This window comes from Perognathus longimembris, chromosome 2 (genome assembly GCF_023159225.1).
Source record: "Perognathus longimembris pacificus isolate PPM17 chromosome 2, ASM2315922v1, whole genome shotgun sequence".
Lineage (NCBI taxonomy): Eukaryota > Metazoa > Chordata > Mammalia > Rodentia > Heteromyidae > Perognathus > Perognathus longimembris.
Window position 1 is genome coordinate 23,680,833 of NC_063162.1, and position 18,871 is coordinate 23,699,703.

Genomic DNA, 18,871 nt, shown 5'->3' on the forward strand with positions numbered 1-18,871 from the left:
GCTATAATATAACTCTGCTTTACTGGAGATAAGAGTCTCATGGACTTCCCTGCTTGGGCTGTCCTTGAACTGTGATCCTCAGATCTCATTCTCCCCAGTAGCTAGGATTACAGGCCTTCGACCAGCACTTGGCGAATTAGTTTATTCTTTTAAGAAAGCCAACTGACCCAGGTGCTGGTGGCTCATGCCTATAATCCTAGCTACTCATGAGACTGAGATCTGATGATTGCAGTTCTAAGTCAGTGTGGGGAAGGAAAGTCCGTGAGACTTGTTATCTCCAATTAACCGCCAGAAAATGATGTGGCACTGTGGCTCAAAGAAGCAGAGCACTAGCTTGAGGGAAAAAAACAAAAACAAAAACAGAGCTCAGGAATAGTGCTCAGGTCCCTGAGTTCAAGTGGGGGGAGGGTGGAAGCCGACTGAGAACAATAATAATAATGCATGCCTGAATAGGAAGTTGGCAGGCAGGGCTCAATGTCACAAGCCACAAGCCACACACAAAGGAGTAGGAGACTGCCTCATACACAGAGTAGGTTGAAATCAGAACAGACATGGGGAATGGCGCTGATAAAGATTAGCTGTGCTCATACATTGTCATTTTGTGCTCTAGGATGGGGAGACCAAAAGTAGACACAAGTGAAGCCATTGAGGGGCACAGGGGACAGGCGACCGCTGATGTTCTTTCGTGGCAGTGGAAATGGTAAATGGTGGAAGGGGCGAGGAGGGCTGGGTCACAGATGGGCAGGGGAGAATTTGGGAGCCAACACCACAGCGAGGCTGGGCAAAGCGGTTTCGTGCAATTGGAGGGATGGCTTAGGAATATTTAAAACTGGGGCAAACATGAAACGGTGGGAGCTCTCACTTCCTAAGTCACTCTATCTTTTTCTGGGAAAGTGCTGGCTCATGACCTTTACAATTTCTCTTCCATGGGTGAGGGCTGTGTTTGCTTGCTAACTGTTCACGGAAAGAGTGACTCAAGAGTTGGGCTATTTCCTTCTTCCACGCCTGGTACATGGGAACTGTGGCCTCTCGCGTGGCACCATCCCTCTACAGACTAGCAGACATGTTCAAATGCCTTCACACAGCTGTTAGTCCATTCATTTCAGTTTTCCTCCAACTTTCTGGAAAAGTGAAATGTCTGTGAAAATAACATAGGCTAAATAATGATGATTATTCCATTTACAGAGAATTTCCCCATTTGTCAGGAGGCCTAACATAAGAGTACAAAAGGGCCTGGCATTTGGTGAGATATCCTGAAGAACTTCCCAACTCCCTTACTGTTTGCATCACAAGTGATTCAGTAGGGCCCCGGCTTGCTACAGAATCTAGAGAGACATACGCGTCTTAGGCACTTCCTAAACAAGCTGACTTCCTTTTTGACATTCATTAAGTAGTCCTCACTCACATGGTGGCCATATTCCTTGCGAGTGGGGGCAGCATTCTTTTTGGATCATCAGTGGAACCAAGATGACACAGGCAGAGCAGCCAAGCCAGGTTGCGCTGCAGATGGGAACGAGTTGACGAAGCTAAGTGACTTGCTCTGCGCACCCTTAGTCACATCCAAAGCAATGGGGCCCTGGCAGAAACACCCTCCCAGTTTCTAAAAACAGTCCAAGTGACACGTTTTAAGGCTGGCAAGACCAAGGACAAACGGCATTGCTTTAAGACATAGCCGAGGCAAGAGGTACTTCTTTAGATAGGAAAAGTCTCACGCATTCCTACCTCACAAGGCTTTCTCACAGGTCTCTTTACATCCTTCTGTGGCACTGAACACCAACAGATGGAAAAGCCTCAGGGGTTGATATGAAAGGTAAAGAAATAGCTGATTCATGGCCATACACTTCCTAAAAGTGAAGGCTACATTTGCTTCTAAGTTGTGAAAAGCATGTTTTCTTCTGGGCTAAACTGGTACATGGTTTGAAGCTCTGACATGTTCCCATGTCCAACCTCGGCAGCAGCCCTGCCCTGTTCCGATGGCTTGGTGGCTGCACTTGGCTTTTCTTGACTTCTCGCAGCTGGGGAGGCTCCTTAACTTTCCTGGGTTCTGGCTTCCTCAAGTCTCTTCCCACTCTCTGAGCTGCCATCTCTAGCTCCAATACCACCCATACCCCAATGACACCCAAAGTAGAGAATGTGCCTCTGTGGCTTGCCCCTTGCTTGGAAGACAGCAGTAGGGTAGTTTCATTGGAACTGAAGCAGGACGTCTCAGTGATGCTTTGGGAGTTTGAGTCACACCTCTTTAGGGTTTAGTGATGGCGATCCATCTTTCCTCTTTGGTACATGATCAACAGTAAGAGCCTTCACTATTGTTGTTGTAATGCATTGCATGTAGTTCAATGCTGGCTGCATATTAGCATCACACAATAATAGCTTCACCTGCTCTAAATGATTTAGTCTCATCCCACAAAAGAGCATTCTCTCAAAGACCTTGTTAGTATATTTCCTATGCTTTGAAAAAGAAAAGAAGGCAAATCATTGATTCCTTTTCTTCCAAAAATAGCTATGGCACTTTAGGAAGGTAATTGTAATATGAAAAAAAGAAAGAAGCTAAGAGGAGGAAATGTTCCTTGGAAATGGAGACCTAAGGAAAGTAGCAATCATTTTATGGTTTCTATCTCATTTAGGATCTTCGCCTTGTAAGATGCAGTAGCTTTTGCTCTGGTCTTTCTAGTGCTCCTGTAGCATTTTTTTTTTTTTTTTTTTTGGCCAGTCCTGGGGCTTGGACTCAGGGCCTGAGCACTGTCCCTGGCTTCTTTTTTTTGCTCAAGGCTAGCACTCTGCCACTTGAGCCACAGCGCCGCTTCTGGCCATTTTCTGTATATGTGGTGCTGGGGAATCGAACCTAGGGCCTCGTGTATCCGAGGCAGGCACTCTTGCCACTAGGCTATATCCCCAGCCCCTTTTTTTAACCTTGACTGTTTCTTTTTTTTTCTTTTTTTCTTTTTTTTGGCCAGTCCTGGGCCTTGGACTCAGGGCCTGAGCACTGTACCTGGCTTCTTTTTTTGCTCAAGGCTAGCACTCTGCCACTTGAGCCACAGCGCCACTTCTGGCCATTTTCTGTATATGTGGTGTTCTGGGGAATCGAACCCAGGGCCTCATGTATATGAGGCAAGCACTCTTGCCACTAGGCCATATCCCCAGCCCTCCTGTAGCATCTTATATTCATTGGTGGACAGTAATGAGTGTCTCTTCTTACTTCTTTCTTACCTTTGACTTCGTGACTTGCTACCACTCTGTGTGTTCCTTAGAGTGGCAGCATGAGCGTTATTAGAGCGCATGCTCCGAGACCCCACTTCTGCTCTTTGGAATTAGGATCTTGGGGTGAGATGGAGACCAGGAAACCTACGGTTGTGAGCTGTCCAGGGGATCTTCTGCGCCCCCAAGTTTGGGAAGCACAGCCCTTGACACTTGCTACTGGAAGTGTGGTTCTTGGATCAGACAATGATGCCACTTGGGAAATGGTGCAAATGGTTCAGGCTTCATCCCAGCTGAGTTCAGCATGGACAGGTGATTCTTATGCATGTCTGAGAATGAGACAAACTGGCCAAGACTTCTTAGTTTTCTTCCCATCCTTGGGACTGCTATTTTCCCTTGTAGACTCTTTTTACTTTACACTCACCTACAGATAAACATATCTTAAAGACTAGCGTAGTGATTCTCAATTCTGGCTGCATGTTGGATTCATCCAAGGATCTTTAAAACCTATTTAGAACTATGTCCCACCTAAAGACATTTGGGTTTCATGGAGCTGGGTGTGGTCAGGGAATTGGGATGGCACATATAAAGCTCCAGGTGATTCAAATTGACTGTGACAGAAGGAACCTTTGCTCCATTCCCTGACCCTCTGGCTCTTCTCACCAACTCTCAAGTAAAGCTCCCAGCACAGCTGATTACAAAAAGTCATGATCACTTCTTTCCTGAGAACTTGCTTTCTCTCTCAACGTCAGTGCCTCTATTTGAAACTCACATCCTGTTTTAAACATTTTCCTGAGCTGTCTCCTCACCTTGTCAAAAGCACAAACCCATCTAAGACTTCCTGGTCTTCAAGACGCACTACTCCTATTTTTCTTTCTCCTCACCACAGTAGATGGTACCTTCCATCTTCTACTTATCCAGAGTCAGGTCCCCTGGTAGCTTGTGAGTTTTAGTGGGGTGATGAACTTTTAATCCAACCCTTCCCATGTTTAGAGCAAATGAATCATTTATTCAAGTGGACTGCTTGGAGAGGTTTTATGACATTTCTTTATATGAATATTAAAAACATCACCTGAGAGATCTGAGGAAGGACAGCATGATAGGATAGGAAACCTAATTCTAACTGGTGATAGAATAAAAGAAACATAAGGATCTCCAAGATTCTTTTTCTGGTTCTAAGACTATGGAAAACAGTCCCAGACAACAATAGTTTGACTTTTCAGATGTTGTAGTATGCAGCTGTAATCCCAGCACTTGGGAGGCTGAGGCAAGAGAATTGGGAATTTGTGGCTAGTTTGTGCTGTATAGCAAGATTTTGTCTCAAAAAACAAATCAGGTCCTGGGCTCTGTTTTTCAGCTTTTTCTGCTCAAGGCTGGAGCTCTACCACTTGAACCACAGCTGCACTTCTTGCTTTTTGGTCATTACTTGGAGGTAAGAGTGTAACAGATTTTGGCTTCAAACTATGATCTGAGTAGCTGCCCTCAGAGTGCTACTTTTTTTTTTTGTTGGTGGTTAGTGGGGCTTGAACTTGGGGCTTGAGCTCTTTTGCTCAAGGCTAGTGTTCTACTTTGAGCTACACAGCACCACTTGTAGTTTTCTGGTGGTTAAGTGGAGAAAAGAGTCTTATGGACTTTCCTGCTTGAGTTGGCTTTGAACCCGGATCCTCAGATCCTAGCCTCCTGAGTAGCTAGGATTATAGCCATGAGCCACCAGTGCCTAGCTGTGTGTGTGTGTGTGTGTGTGTGTGTGTGTGTGTGTGTGTGTGTGTGTGTGTGAAATGATATGTGATGCACTGAAATTTTAATGTTGTCAACAAACACCCTCTTATGTTTACAAAAGCTGTGAGCTGCTAATGTTTTTGCCTTCATATTGAAGAACTCCATTAGAACGAGTTGAGAGAAAGGTATTTGCCAGCCACATGCCAGGTGGTTTTTGAATCTATACAATCAATCATTTCTTACCAACTCAGGAAGAGAAACATAAAAATATCACCCTTTCAATCCTCTGTCAACCTTCTTGGAAAAACAAAGCTCTTTCTTTTTCTGGTTAAAAATAGGGGGAAAATGCTACATGTTGTCATCATTATCTGGCTCTATCTGATCAAAAATAAGACAAAAACCAACACCTTTATCACCAACATTTCCTCAAGCTACTAAAAGGCAATTATAAAAAAAGCCAACCCTGTCACCCAGAATGCCATGGTAACTGGCATCACTAGGGCAGGAAAAAAGGAGTTGTTAGTCACTAGAATCTAAGCCAATTGGCAATTTGACTTGCTAAGCAACACTGCAAAAATAGCTGTGTTAACAACCCATTATCTGGAGTTCTGACTCTCCACAGCTTTGCTCTGGTTCCAGAAGGAACTGTCCTCAGTTCTACCATCCACTCCCAGTCAAACCCTAATTAGTCACTTCTTCGACTAATGTTGGCTGACACTTGCTGTAGATCAGGCTCGCAGTTCTCAACATGCATATTTACTTGGTTTCTAGTTAAACAGAAGTCATGAGGCAGAAAAGAGACAGAATGGTTTTGTAAAGTACGGTGGGGCCGAATTTACCTGGGGTAGACCCAAAGAGGACCAATAGTAGATCAGCCAGAGGACAGAAAAAAAAATGCACAAAGAAGAGAGAACTGATTTATACTGCAGCATTAAATAATGACATTTTCATGACTACAACCCTGCATCATCCAGAAAAGGTTGTTATATTTAGGAAACATTTAGGAACCTCACCATCACAAACAATCAAAACATGCTATTGGGCATTTGAAAGGAATGGCGATGATGTCTGACAAATCCTTTCTTCTTCCTAGTTCCTCATTTTGCTGAGACACAGCAACATGCTCATGGCCTAACCAGCATTCTAATGTAGTGCCAGTGCCAGTGCTGCCTTTCTTTTTCTGCTCAGGCTCCTGCTTCAGCTGCAGTGCTCTTTCCGTCCATAACTGCTGAGTACAGGGCTTCCTCTTCCTCTAACGCTGAGCTCAAGTGGTACTTCCTCAGGGAAGTTTCCCCAGATCATCCGGGAAGAAGTTCTCCTTGCCTTTTTGGCCCATAGATGTTTTTCTGCATGCCCTTTGCCAGTATCCCCGGGCTGCCAGGTGTTGGCTTTCCCTCCAGGGGCCTTCCTCCCTTCACATCCCCACCTTTACATCAGTGTGGGCCTGCCCGAGCCCCAGTGCTCCCTGAATGTTACGGAACTATGCTGCCTCCACATCCACAGCCACAGGGGACAGAGGGAAGGCTGGTTGGCAAGGTGGTGCTTTCCTGGATGGAGTCTTACATGTTGCCCTGTGTCCACACAGCCTTTGCATGTGTGCTCTCTTCTCCTGGACAGCTCTTGCTCTGATGCACTCCGTAAACCCTTAAGAAATCAGCTCACATACCACCTGCAGGGGGGACCCTCTACCCTTACCCACAAGACCAAGTAGACAACCCCACCCCCATTGTCTGCTCTCATAACTCCTTGTACTTTTACTTCAAGTCACTTAACATCATATGCACTTATTTGTTGGCATCTCTATTTGACTGCAAGCTCCACAAGGCCAGGAATAATGTCTGTCTGTCTGTCTGATCGCTGTATCCCCAGTGCCCCAGTGCAGGCATGATACAGATTAATGCCCCATAGATACATGGAAGGAAGGGAGGTATGTAGATAGAGAAGAACAAAACAGAATCTCAATTTGGAAAGGACTAGACAGGATTGAGAGTTGTTATAGAAGGTTCAGGGGTTCCTAAACACAGGCTTAGAGGATATCAGCTTAGGAAAGGAATAGGAAATCCTACAGGCCCTCATCTGAGAAACAGAAATGCTTTAAAGAAGTGTTCTGGGGCTTAAAATACAGAATTGAGGTGAGGTACAGTAATCTTCAGATAAAAGAGAAGTCAAGAAAGATGACAGAAAGAAGAAATCAAATTTAACTGCAGCCCATGGGATTTAGATTGAAGATAGTCTGACAACAAAGGCTGGCCTGGGAAGGAAGGCTAAATCTAAAAAAAGAAGTATGAATTAGATTCTCCCTCAGATTTTTAAATGCCCCTTCCAGCTCAGATTCTGTGATGATCTGGTGTTTCTTTTGCCAGGATTGAAAAAAAGGATATCGCAGGGCATTATAATATCAACAATGAAGAAATTTAAAGAAAAAAATAACCATCAATTGTTCCATCTTGCCTATTTTCATGTAACCCTTGTTTCCTTTAATTTTCTCATTCTCATTCTTCGATTATTTGGCAATGCTTAATACATTTTAAAGCATATTATTACATCTAATTTCCCCAGTGAAATGGAGAATAATTTCCCCCTGCACCTCCCCCCACCCCAGAGAGTAAGAATAGAGCACTGATACTTTACTGGCTGGCTGAAAAAGACCCTTGCAGGAAGCCCCATATGAAATAGGGTGCACCTTTCAGCAGCTGGTCCGTGTTTGTTCTCTCCATAGCATTCCAAGGGCCTTGGACAGTGCCCAGACCAAGGTGAAGCTCAAAAAACACTTGAATGACTCAATAAATGAACAAAGACTGAGTATGACAACAACAACAGGCCACTTGAGTAGGTAGGCTAGTTCACAGGAGAGTAATCTAAGATCGCATGCTAGTCCAGTGTGGGTGGGTAGGTGGAGCTGCTTTGTTGTGGTGGTTGTTATTGTTGTTTGCTCCTTTGGGAAGATGATTTTTCTAACTCAGCAGAGCTTTGTTGTTTAGCTCTTACCTACCAGCACTCTATTGCTCAGAGCCCTCTGAATTCAGAAAAGGTCTTTATTCTTTTCCTTTGTTGTCTACAGAAATCTGTTTTTCTCCTTCCCTCCCTTGCTCCCTCCCTTCCCTCCTTCCCTCCCTTGCTCCCTCCCTCCCTCCTTCCCTCCCTTGCTCCCTCCCTCCCTCCCTCCCTTCCTCCCTCCCTCCCTCCCTCCCTCCCTCCTTCCCTCCCTCCCTCCTATTTTTTTTTGTGCTGGTACTAGGACTTGAACTCAGGACCCTTGAGTTCTCCCTTGGCTTTCCTGTTCAAGGACGACATTATACCTCTTGAACCACAGCTCCAATTAGCTTATTAACTGGAAATAAAAGTCTCACTGAATGTTCTGCCTAGGCTGGTGATTCTCCGAACTTATCTTCCTAATTAGACACGAGCTACCAATGTATATTAAGTTATTATTTTATGTTAGTGAGATGATTATCTTCCATATTTTCTATTTGCTACTGTCCTATGTTTAAAACATTTCGGTGTGATGGATGGGGATTTATAAACTTCCTTAAAATTTGTTTATAAACCAGGTGCCAGTGAGTCATGCCTGTAATCCTAGCTATTTAGGAAGCTGAGATTTGAGGATGGTGATTCAAAGCCAGCCCAGGAAAGAAAGTCTGTGAGACTCTTATCGCTAAGAAACTACCCAAAAGCCAGAAGTGGAGCTGTGGCTCAAGTGGTAGTTCTAGCTTTGAGCAAAAAATGCTCAGGGATAGCGCCATGGCCCTGAGCTCAAGCCCCAGGATGGTGTACACACACACACACACACACACACACACACACACACACACACACACACACTTATAAAAGCCAAAAGCCAAATATACCATCTAATCATGGTTGTCTGTCTTCCAAGTGGCAATGGCATTGTTAGAATTCTATTACAGTACTTTTGTTTTAATGGTTAATGGACAGGGCCATCTTACCTAACAGCTTATATTTTGAGACAAGAGATTTATGAATTGCAATGGCATTGGGAGTCATGGAGGAAAAGCAAGTCTAGCCTGCCTTTGCATTCCTGTGCTACGCTCTAGGCCTTTTTTTTTTTTTTTGCCAGTCCTGGGGCTTGAACTCAGGGCTTGGGCACTGTCCCTAAGCTTTTTGCTCAAGGCTAGCACTCTACCACTTGAGCCACAACACCACTTCCAGCCTTTTCTGTGTATGTGGTACCGAGGAATCGAATTCAGCCCCCCGCCTCTTTCTCTGTTGCTGGTCCTGGGCTTGATCTCAGGGCCTGGGCTCTGTCCCTGCGCCTCTCTGTGCTCAAGACTAGCACTCTACCACTTGAGCCACAGCATCACTTATGGCTTTTTCTGTTTATGTGGTACAGAGGAATGGAACTCAGGGCTTCATGCATGCTAGGCAAGCACTCTACCACTAAGCCACATTCCCAGCCCCAGGCTCTAGGCTTTTGGGAGAGCAGATTTTGTATCTCATATAGCAGCTCATGTACCTTATCTACCCCTTTTCATGCTTAAACTAGATGAACATGAAAAGGAATTATAACAAATAGATATACCTAAAGAAGCAGAAAAACAAGCTGGGGGCCCCTGGCTCATGCTTGTACTCAGGAGGCTGGGATCCAAGGATCTCAGTTCAAAGCCAGCCTGGGCAGGAAAATCCATGAGACTTTTATCTCCAATTAATCACCTGGAAACAGGAAGTGGTACTGTGGCTCAAAGTGGTACAGCAGCCTTGAGTGTAAAAGTTCAGGGAAATAGAGGGAGAGGGGAGGGGGGAATGAGGGAGGAGGTAACAAATAGTATAAGAAATGTACCCATGGCCTTACGTATGAAACTGTAACCCCTCTGTATATTACTTTGACAACAAATAAGTAATTATTAAAAAAAATGTTCAGGGAAATGCCTAGGCTCTGAGTTCAAGCCTCACAACTGATGCCCCCCCACCCCTCCAAAAAAGCAGAAAAACAGTATCATTACAGTTTTCTAATATCATTTAAAGTTTGATTATACTTGATTGGGCAGGAATAATTAATAATTTATTTACTGGAATTCTGTAGATCTTACCTATGATATTACAGTTTAGCTCCTCCATTCAGTCTTTCAAGAAATATTTATTGAAAATCTACCAAGATGGTGTGGTACACATGCCTAAAATCCCAGCATTCAGGAGGGTGAGGCTTGAGGATTGTAAATTCAAGGCCAGCCTGAGCTGCATAAGAAGACTCCATTTCAAAAAGCCAAATGGAAAAAGAAATAAGAACTTTAAGTGTTGTATTACTGTAGGTGCTAAATCTACCAAGATAAATAAAATAGTCTGACTCTGTAAATACTCATCATAAGGTGTGTGTGTGTGTGTGTGTGTGTGTGTGTGTGTGTGTGTGTGTTGGGGGGGCCTTCTAAGCAGAGCCTGAAAGTGCGGCTTGTTAGCCCAACACCAGGCCCTCAGTCAAGTGATAAAGGAGGAGCTGGAGATGGGTTAGAGAGGTCACACTGTTGAGAGTACAGTATGAGGAAAAGGACAGAGACAGGAGGCAGCACAGGGCAGCTGTGGAGCTCAGGGCTTAGGGTGTCTAGAGCTGTAGCAGGGACTGGGAAGCCCTGGGGCTGAAGGTCATGAGGACTTTGCCAGCTCCATTCATCCTGTAGGTGGTGGGAGCTGCGGAGGGGTTTTAAAGAGGGATGACATTGCTGGGGATTATTTTTGTGGCAAATGAGGAATAGGTTTATGTTTGTATTTAATAATCATAGCTAACAGCACTTACAATATGATAGGTACTAAATAAGCATGGTCAGGTAATAGTCCTAATATTTGAAAGTATTTCATGAGTAAATAGTCTTTATCTCACAGCTAGTGAGATTAAATACACACAGTTAAGTAATTTATTTGAGACCAGTATCATCCTAGGAAATATGGAATCTATGCCAGTGCTCTTAATCACCTTCCCACATTTATTTCCTGGAACTAGGAACTGAACTCAGGGCCTACCACTGTTACAGAGTGAAGGTTTGCATTATTGTGTTGAAGCTCTAACTCCTTGAGGAGCCTTTAAGGAAGTAGGGTCCAATGAGGCAATAAGGGCAGGCCTAAGTCAATAGGACTGTTGTCCTTCTAAGAAATGGAGAGCCTTGTGCTCCCTTGCACTCTCTAACTATGCCTGAGGAATATGCCACAATCTGCAAGCCAGGAAGAGAACTGGCACTAGAAACTGTGTTGGCCAAAACCTTGATCTATAGCCTGTGAGAAAAGAAATTTCTGTCACTGAAGCTACTTTGTCTACTTTATTTTGTTATGGCATCTTGAGTAGACTAAGAGAATGATTGCAGGATAAGGGTGGGTGACGGAGGAGAGTGGAGGGATGCTGCTGTCACTGGTTGGTGGCAGAGATCTTGGAAGGAGAAGGAGCCATATCTATTGTGTTCAATCAAACACTGAGTTCACTTCATTCAAACAGAAATGTGGAAGTTAGCTAGTTAAAAACCACTTACTCAACAAATGTCTATTTGTAATTAGTTATTAATCATCCCATGACCCTGGCCATGGAGGTCCCTTGTGCTTGTCCTGAGAATGCAAAGTAAGGTGAACTGTCTGCCCTTCAGGAACTCAAACTCCAGTGGGAGGAGTACTGCTCCCATCGGTGAAATTGGAATGGCAAGTGGAAAGCCCGTTTTCCTGTCCCACACTCCCAAAGACTTGTAGCTTATAAGAAGCATGGAAATAAATTCCCATATGGAGCTGAGAAAAAAAAAAAAAGAATGGAACTGGAGATCACCATGTTAAGTGAAGTAAGTCAGTTCCCTGTAGACAGCACCACACTTTCTCTCATTTGTGGAAGTTAAAAGGGAGAAGGGGACAAAAAGTACAATGTTATGAAAAAACAGGGGGTCTTCTAGGAGGCAGAATAGAAATGGAAATGAGTAACGGAGGAGCAGATATGATCAGAGTCTGTCACAATGAGACCTCTTGCTACATACAATTAATATACACCAAATACCAAAATCCCATGTGGATGAAGAGCTTTGGAGTCCTGTGATCTGGATTTGAACCTAAGTCTTGGAATATACTGCCTGAATGATGATCTTCGGCAGGCAAACAACCTTTCTGGGCCTAAAGATCATCTCCTGTAACTGCAGAGTTGTTTTATGGGTCAGGCAAAAAAAAAAAAGTGATAAATGGAACATTTTGCGAAGTGTAATGTTCACATATGCAATTATTATAATGTTATTGGTGCATCTGTAACCTGTAGAAATTGGAAGTGAGCCATGGGCAGTAAGTTAGAGGTGCAGGTTCAGCCTTGACACCTGTGTGTGGCAGGAATTCCAGGCTGGAGGAAGCAGGATGGAGTAGCAGGGGTGGGGGTTACAGCCTTTCAGGATCCATTTACAACAGAGTCAGTTATTAGCTGTGGAAAGTTTAGCAGGCTGTGTTATGGGTCTGAGTTTTAGTTTCTTCATCTGCAAAGTAGAGTTAATAATACCTATCCAGGAGAGTGGTTCTCAGTATGAAAAAATTTGGTGTGCTGCCAGCAGGGCTGTCCCTCAATTAATGGTAACTGTTGCTCTTATTAAGAAAATTATTTGGATATTTATTTGGTTATTTGGATGTAAGGATAATGGGAAAGCGATTAAAGACTCACTTCCCAAGTTATCTTTAAAGGGTAAAGAAGTCCCATTGCTTGATTTTCAAGAGTTATACAAGTATAATTTCTAGAAACTATCCACTGTATTACATGGCTTTGGACTCTGATACAACTTCCTTATTAATGCTTCCTTATTTTCTATCCCAGGAATATTTCCAAAGTGCTGTTAATTAAGGCTTGTTGAAATGCAAATTTCCATCAGCAAAGTGGCCAGTGAGTATAAATCCCAGTACTCTAGAGGCTGAGGCAGGAGGATGGAGAGTTCCAGGCCACGATGGACTATATCATGGGACATAGTCTCAAAAACACAACGAGGCAAAACCCCACAACACAGACAGGTTTGCATTCAGTGGACTTAGGGTGGAACAGGGAACTCCATCTGCAGCAAGCTCTCAGGGGAGATGTGTGCTTCTGGCTCAGGGAGCACAGTTGGAGGAAGTGGCAGCCCTGGGTGGCTGGGGAAATTCCTTCCTTGGCATGTTGTGCACTGGGCCCACCCACTTCCCTTTAGTGATCTACCTAACGCCAAACTACAGAGAGAACTAACAAGCTTGTTTCAGACCAGATTTAGGAATTCCACACAGGGACTCACTGCAGATCAACATCACATTTTGGGGGGGGGGGGCAGGGAACAACCTCTACTATATGCAAGGGCACTGTGCAAGGTGCCAGGAATCAAAGGTTGATAAGACAATTCCTGCTCCTAAAGTCTGCTCTTTTATTTACCTCTATGCTGTGTGGACTGTTAACTTCCTGAGGGCAGTCTTGTCTCTACCGTGTGGCCTAAAGCCACACAGATGCTCAATAAATACTAAGTGAATGTGTTTACAAGAGTTTCACTAAAATGTCTTCTGATCACATGTGACAATGAGATACTTTCTGAACTGTACTCAATTTTAACTACCACAGGTGAGAGATGGTTATGTTAAAGCAAGGCCTTCTGATTGGTCCCTATTTCAATCTGACTAGTGTCCTAGTAAGAAAAGTTTGGGCCTCTAAAGACAAGTACGCAGCACGCATGGGAAGACCATCAAGCTATCATAAGAATGTGCCTGTCTACAAGCCAAGCTGCATGGATGGTCTCCTGAGATCAATGGGAATTAGTAATGCAAGGATTCAGAAGAGGGCAAGGCAGGGGCCCAGAGTGGGTTAAAATAGTTACCATATTTCCCTTCCCTTCTCCAGATAACAACACAGTGTCTAAGACTGTTCTCTCCCCAAATTGGAAACAAAGTCATTTTCAAAAATTTTCCCCTTTCTGAGCTATGCCTTGATATGTAAGAAGTCTTCAAAATGTTGCTTCAAGAGGAAAACCCTAGCTAGGCTCACACCTGTAATCCTAGCTACTCAGGAGGCTGAGATCTGAGGATCATGGTTTGAAAGCAGCATAGGTGGGTGAGTCTGTAACACTCCTATCTCCAATTAACCATTCCCAAATCCCTAAGTGGTGCTGGGGTTCAAGTAGTAGAGCAAAAAGTGCTCAGGGACAGTGCCAAGGCCCTGAGTTCAAGCCCCAAGGCCAACACACACACACACACACACACACACACACACACACACACACACACACATACATGAGAGACAGACTAGATTTCTCTCTGTATTCCCTATCCTAAAGAGTATCTGGGATAAGGCAATAAGATTGAATTTTTAGGAAAAACTGTATTAAAGATGCAGTCAACTAATAGTTCTGCTCACCACAGAATCACATGTGAAGCCTGATTCTAAAGTCTGAGGACTGGATTTCTTTTTCATAAATATGTTGACTCGTAGGTATAGATGAGGGCCTCCTTCAAAATAGCCATTCTGCAAAGTTCTAAACTTAACTACATTTCTGTTTTCAAACAGTTCTCTGGAGTAGCTTTCAGGGGCTGTGAATGCTCTCAATGGTGGCTCTTAGAGAAGTAAATATTATTTTCAAAAACAACCAGGGGCTATTCTGAACCAGACCTGATGAATTAAGGGAAGAGTCACACTTAAGGCCAAGAAGGCTAACTTTAAAGTACCCAAGCAGATTTTTCTTTGTTGAGTTTATACTCAGCCCCAGAAGGCAGTATCCAAAGACAAACCCCTATCGTGAAGTCACCATGTCATAGAGCTTGATGTAAAATCAAGGTTTAAGTTGGAGAGTGGAGGGCATGGTAATTTCATAGAAGGAGACCCCACCTGCTATGGGTAGGCAATCTTTCAAGGGTCTCTTCTCTGCAGAAGTATTTCTTCAGATCCAGATACACACTATTTCATGGGGCCAGAGTTCCAAGTAGTACAAGTAGTTCCAAATAGTACTGCCTTAAACCAACTTTTAATCCCTCAATACGGGTCTTTTGTTGTTGTTGTTGTTATCTATGAAAGTTAAGTTAGACCTAGTGAAGAATGTCCAGTGAGTCTCAGGTTTATTCTCCCCGACTCAAGGGGCAGAAATGAAAGGCTCTGAAGACAAACATTCCCTTTCTGGGAAAGGAAGACCTTGTCAGCAGCGGGAGCTGTCCAGCAACTGCGTTAATTCACTCTGGAGATAGGGAGCTCTCAGGACTGGGAGGAGTTGTAGCAGAAACTGGTTGTTATGGGAACCTGTAGGCAGAAGTGGTCTGTACTGTGAGAGATGCTTGGGCGCTAGAACAGTGACCTTTCAGGGCGAACCCTAGCCCCATCTACACAATACCTGGCACTTGGGAGGCCCCAGGAAGTTACTGGAGAGAGAAGGAAAGAAGAGCATAGTGCATCTTGTTAAGCCCCATCAAGTGAAAGAAGCCTGAGGCTCAGCTAGATGCAAGACATGAGAGAAACATAGGGAGCCAACAGGTAAGACTTTCCTCGAGCATTTTTTTAAGGGTGGGGACAGCGTAGATAGGAGCCATCGCTCCATGCATCCGAAGTCTCATAGCACCACTACGGAAGCGCAATACGTTTGAAGGGGACAGGATTCCCCTTCAAAGGGGAAGGGGAAAGGGGAGGCCCAAGACCACTACGCACCCTTTTTAAACTCCTCCAGCACCGTGTCCAGCCGGGTGTCATTGAAGACGCAGTGCAGGGGCCGGTTGTAGAAGCGGGTGACGGTGAGAAGCGGGGTGCAGTCATCGGGGTCCACGAAGGCCAAGTCTTTGACAAACAGAATGTCCACGATGTTGTGCCTCTGGTCGCCCTCGTACACGGGGATGCGCGTGTAGCCGCTGCGGAGGATCTCGGAGACGGTGGCGAAGTCGAGCACGGCGTCGGAGCGCAGCATGAAGCAGTCCCCCAGCGGGGTCAGCACCTCCTCCACCACCTTGGTGCGCAACTCCAGGGCGCCCTGGATGATGTTGAGCTCCTCCTTCACCAGGTCGCTGTAAGGGTCCGCGGCCCGCAGCGTCTCCAGCAGCTTCTCCCGCGTGTAGAAGGTGCTGATCTCCTGGCGCAGCGCCCAGTCCAGCAGGCGGCCCAGCGGGTAGCACACGGGGAAGGCGGCCGCCATCAGGAGCCGGGTCAGGCACACGCTGTGCGAGGCGATGGCCAGCCCGTGCCGGGAACACACCGAGTAAGGGCAGATCTCGGCCCCCAGGAACACGGCGCCGGTGCACACGAGCGCGGGCAGCCACGGGAAGTGGACGGCAGCGTCGCCGTAGTCTTCCCCGGTGTCCCCGACGCCCGGCGGCAGCGAGGCGTAGAGCCAGCCGGCCAGGACCGCGTTGGCTCCGGCTTGGCCCAGGAGCAGAGTGCAGAGCAGATGGGTCCCCCTGCCGCGCACGGCCTGCACGCGGCGCGCCTGCTCCTGCTCGGCGGCCGAGCCACTGTTCCGCAGCACCCGTAACTCCACCGGGTCCAGCGAGAGCAGGCTCAGGCGCAGGCCGCTGAACAGGGCGGACAGGGCCAGCAGCAGGAGCGCTCCGAGCGCCCGCAGCCACGCGGGCGGCAGCAGGTCCCCACCGGGGCCGGAGAGCCGCGGGCGGACGCGCAGCAGGAAGCCGCCGGCGGCGCCGTGGTGGTGCCAAGCGCGCCCGTCCCAGGCGCACAGCGAGAAGAGCTTCCCGCCGCCGCCCGCGCCGCCGCGCTCCGCCTCACCCTTGCGCAGCTCTCGCACCCGCACCTGGACCAGGGCCGAGCCCGCCACGCCCCCGGGACGCAGGGGCCCCAGGACCTCCACGTCGGATGCCCAGTCGCTCTGCTCGCGGCAGCGCTGCGGGCCCGGGGAGCGCGTGGGGAGCGCGCTGGGCGTCCCGCCGCTCCCTCCGGGGGGCTCCTCGATGAACACGAGCCGGGGGGCCCAATCGCCCGTGCTGTTCTCCGCCGGGACCGCGGTGGGCGCGGGCGCGGCGGGCGCGCCGGGGCCCGGCTGGAAGTAGACGCGCAGGAGGAAGCTGGTGCCTTCGGCCGCGCGCAGGGTGCCCCCCTCCAGGGACACGCGGCCTCCCGCCGTGTCTTCAGGCCGCAGCCCCAGCAGCCAAGCGGCGGCGGCCGGGGGCCGAGGAGACAGAGAGAAGAAGAGCAGCAGCACCGCGCCCCGGCTGCAGCAAGCCCGGGGCCTGACGCCCACCGCGGCGGCGGCTGCTGCTGCTGCCGCCGCTGCCGCCGCCGCCGCCGCCGCCGCCGCCGCCGCCGCCGCCATCCTGCACCCGGCGCGGCTGCACGTGATACTGCAGAAGCCGAGCGGGAGCCGGAGGGAGGAGGAGGAGGAGCCGCAGCCCGGGATCCGGCCCCAGGCAGGTCACCACGCGTGCCCCCTCCCCCCCTGCGCGCGTGGGCCGCAGGCTGTGGAGAGGGGAGCCCGCGGGACACCTCAGTCCGTGGGAACTGCAGCCTCGAGGACGCCGAGCTTAGCGCAGGGCCTGCGATTCCAGCACGGAAACCCTGCCGGCCCCCATTGGCCCAGGCAATTTCCCAGCGTCTCCTCGCCGCTGGCCTTCGCATTCCAGTTCAAAGACATTCCAGAGGCCAGCCTTGAATCTCTGAAAAGGTTCACGTTTGGTCTCAGATCCGACTGACTTTGCATATTATTTAAGTGCGTGGTGGAAATCCCAATGTCCATGAATAAGCAATGCAAAGTAAATTGCGATAGCAATATGCAACAAAATAAATACTGTGCAGCACGAAAAAGAATGCCATCTGTGCCCCGTGCTTGTGATACCGACAAGTCTCGAAAGTAATGGTTGGCAAAATAACAAGGTGCAGAACAACGTTGCCATGTGAAAGCATTTGGGAATAAACTTAAATGGACACATGCACACATTAGCAAGAAACGTAGTTGTTTGTGCTTTTAGGGAGCAAGGTGAGATTCTGGAAACTTGGTGGAAAGAGCCATTCAAAACTATGAATTCAGGGGAAGCTGCCAAAAACAATGCACAGAGATCTTTGTGCTTCCACTCATTTCCCCACTGGTTATAGCTTAATTATAGTACAGTGTCAAAGATCCAGACTGACATTGGTATAGTTCTGTATCATTTTATCACATGTAAACTCACCACAATAAAAATACAAATCTGTCACCACAAAGATCTGGAATACTTTTTTTTAATTTTTTTGGTACTAGGAATTGAACTCATGCCCCCCACTTACCACTGGTTTCACAGTGCCAGCCCCTTTTTGCATTAGTTATTTTGGAGGAAGGGTCTTGCTTTATGCCTAGGCTGCCATCTAGCTGGGATAGCAAGCACAGTAACCCTTGCCAGCCTTTGGTTGAGATGGAATCTGATGAGCTTTTATGCCTCAGCAGGCGTCGAACTGCAGTCTTCACATCTCTGCCTCTCATATCCTTAGGATGGCAGGTTTGAGCCATTGCTCCCTCAGCTAACCACGATCTGAAAGACTTTTTAACTGAATTTCTTGCATTATTTGTTCTTGCCATGGGTCAGGATTGTTTGATTATGCATTTATTTAAAAGTTTTACCTAGTAGGATTCACTTTTTGGTATGTGTTCTATGAGTTTTGGTCAATGTGTTGTTAGAGTGTTCCTGGGGTGTAGCTTTGTGATAGCATACAGAGGGGCTCTTGGGTCAGTCTCCAGCACCAAATAGAAAAAGGAAGCTCCGTTTTCCATCTCTCGCATCACTTCACAGAATGTTATATAAATAGTGTAACAACTGTGTCACACTTTTTGATCTGGCATTCCCTTACTAAACTAGCAAAATACATTTAAGATTTGGCCATTATGTCATCTTTACTAGTTAATTCCTCTGTATGGCTGACTAGTATTCCATTATTATTTGGATGTGTCAGTTTGTGTAGCTTAAAGGCATTAAGTTATTCTCTGCTTTTTGACAATTAGGAATAAGGAGCTATAAACAACTGGGTGTTTTTTTTTTTTCCGGTCCTGGGGCTTGAACTTAGGGCCTGGGCACTGAACCCTGAGCTTCTTTTGCTGAA

The 18,871-nt window shown here is 46.8% G+C and overlaps 1 protein-coding gene across 1 annotated transcript in view; it reads right to left on the bottom strand.

The window, feature by feature from the left end:
* The window catches only part of Cnnm1 (cyclin and CBS domain divalent metal cation transport mediator 1), a 49,148-nt gene extending 31,824 nt beyond the window's left edge, over positions 1-17,324 (bottom strand). The window contains exon 1 of the mRNA XM_048338504.1: positions 15,509-17,324. Coding sequence (XP_048194461.1) covers positions 15,509-17,117 — 1,609 coding nt within the window. The 5' untranslated portion in view covers positions 17,118-17,324. The remainder of the gene's footprint in view (positions 1-15,508) is intronic.
* Positions 17,325-18,871: the final 1,547 nt, after the last annotated feature.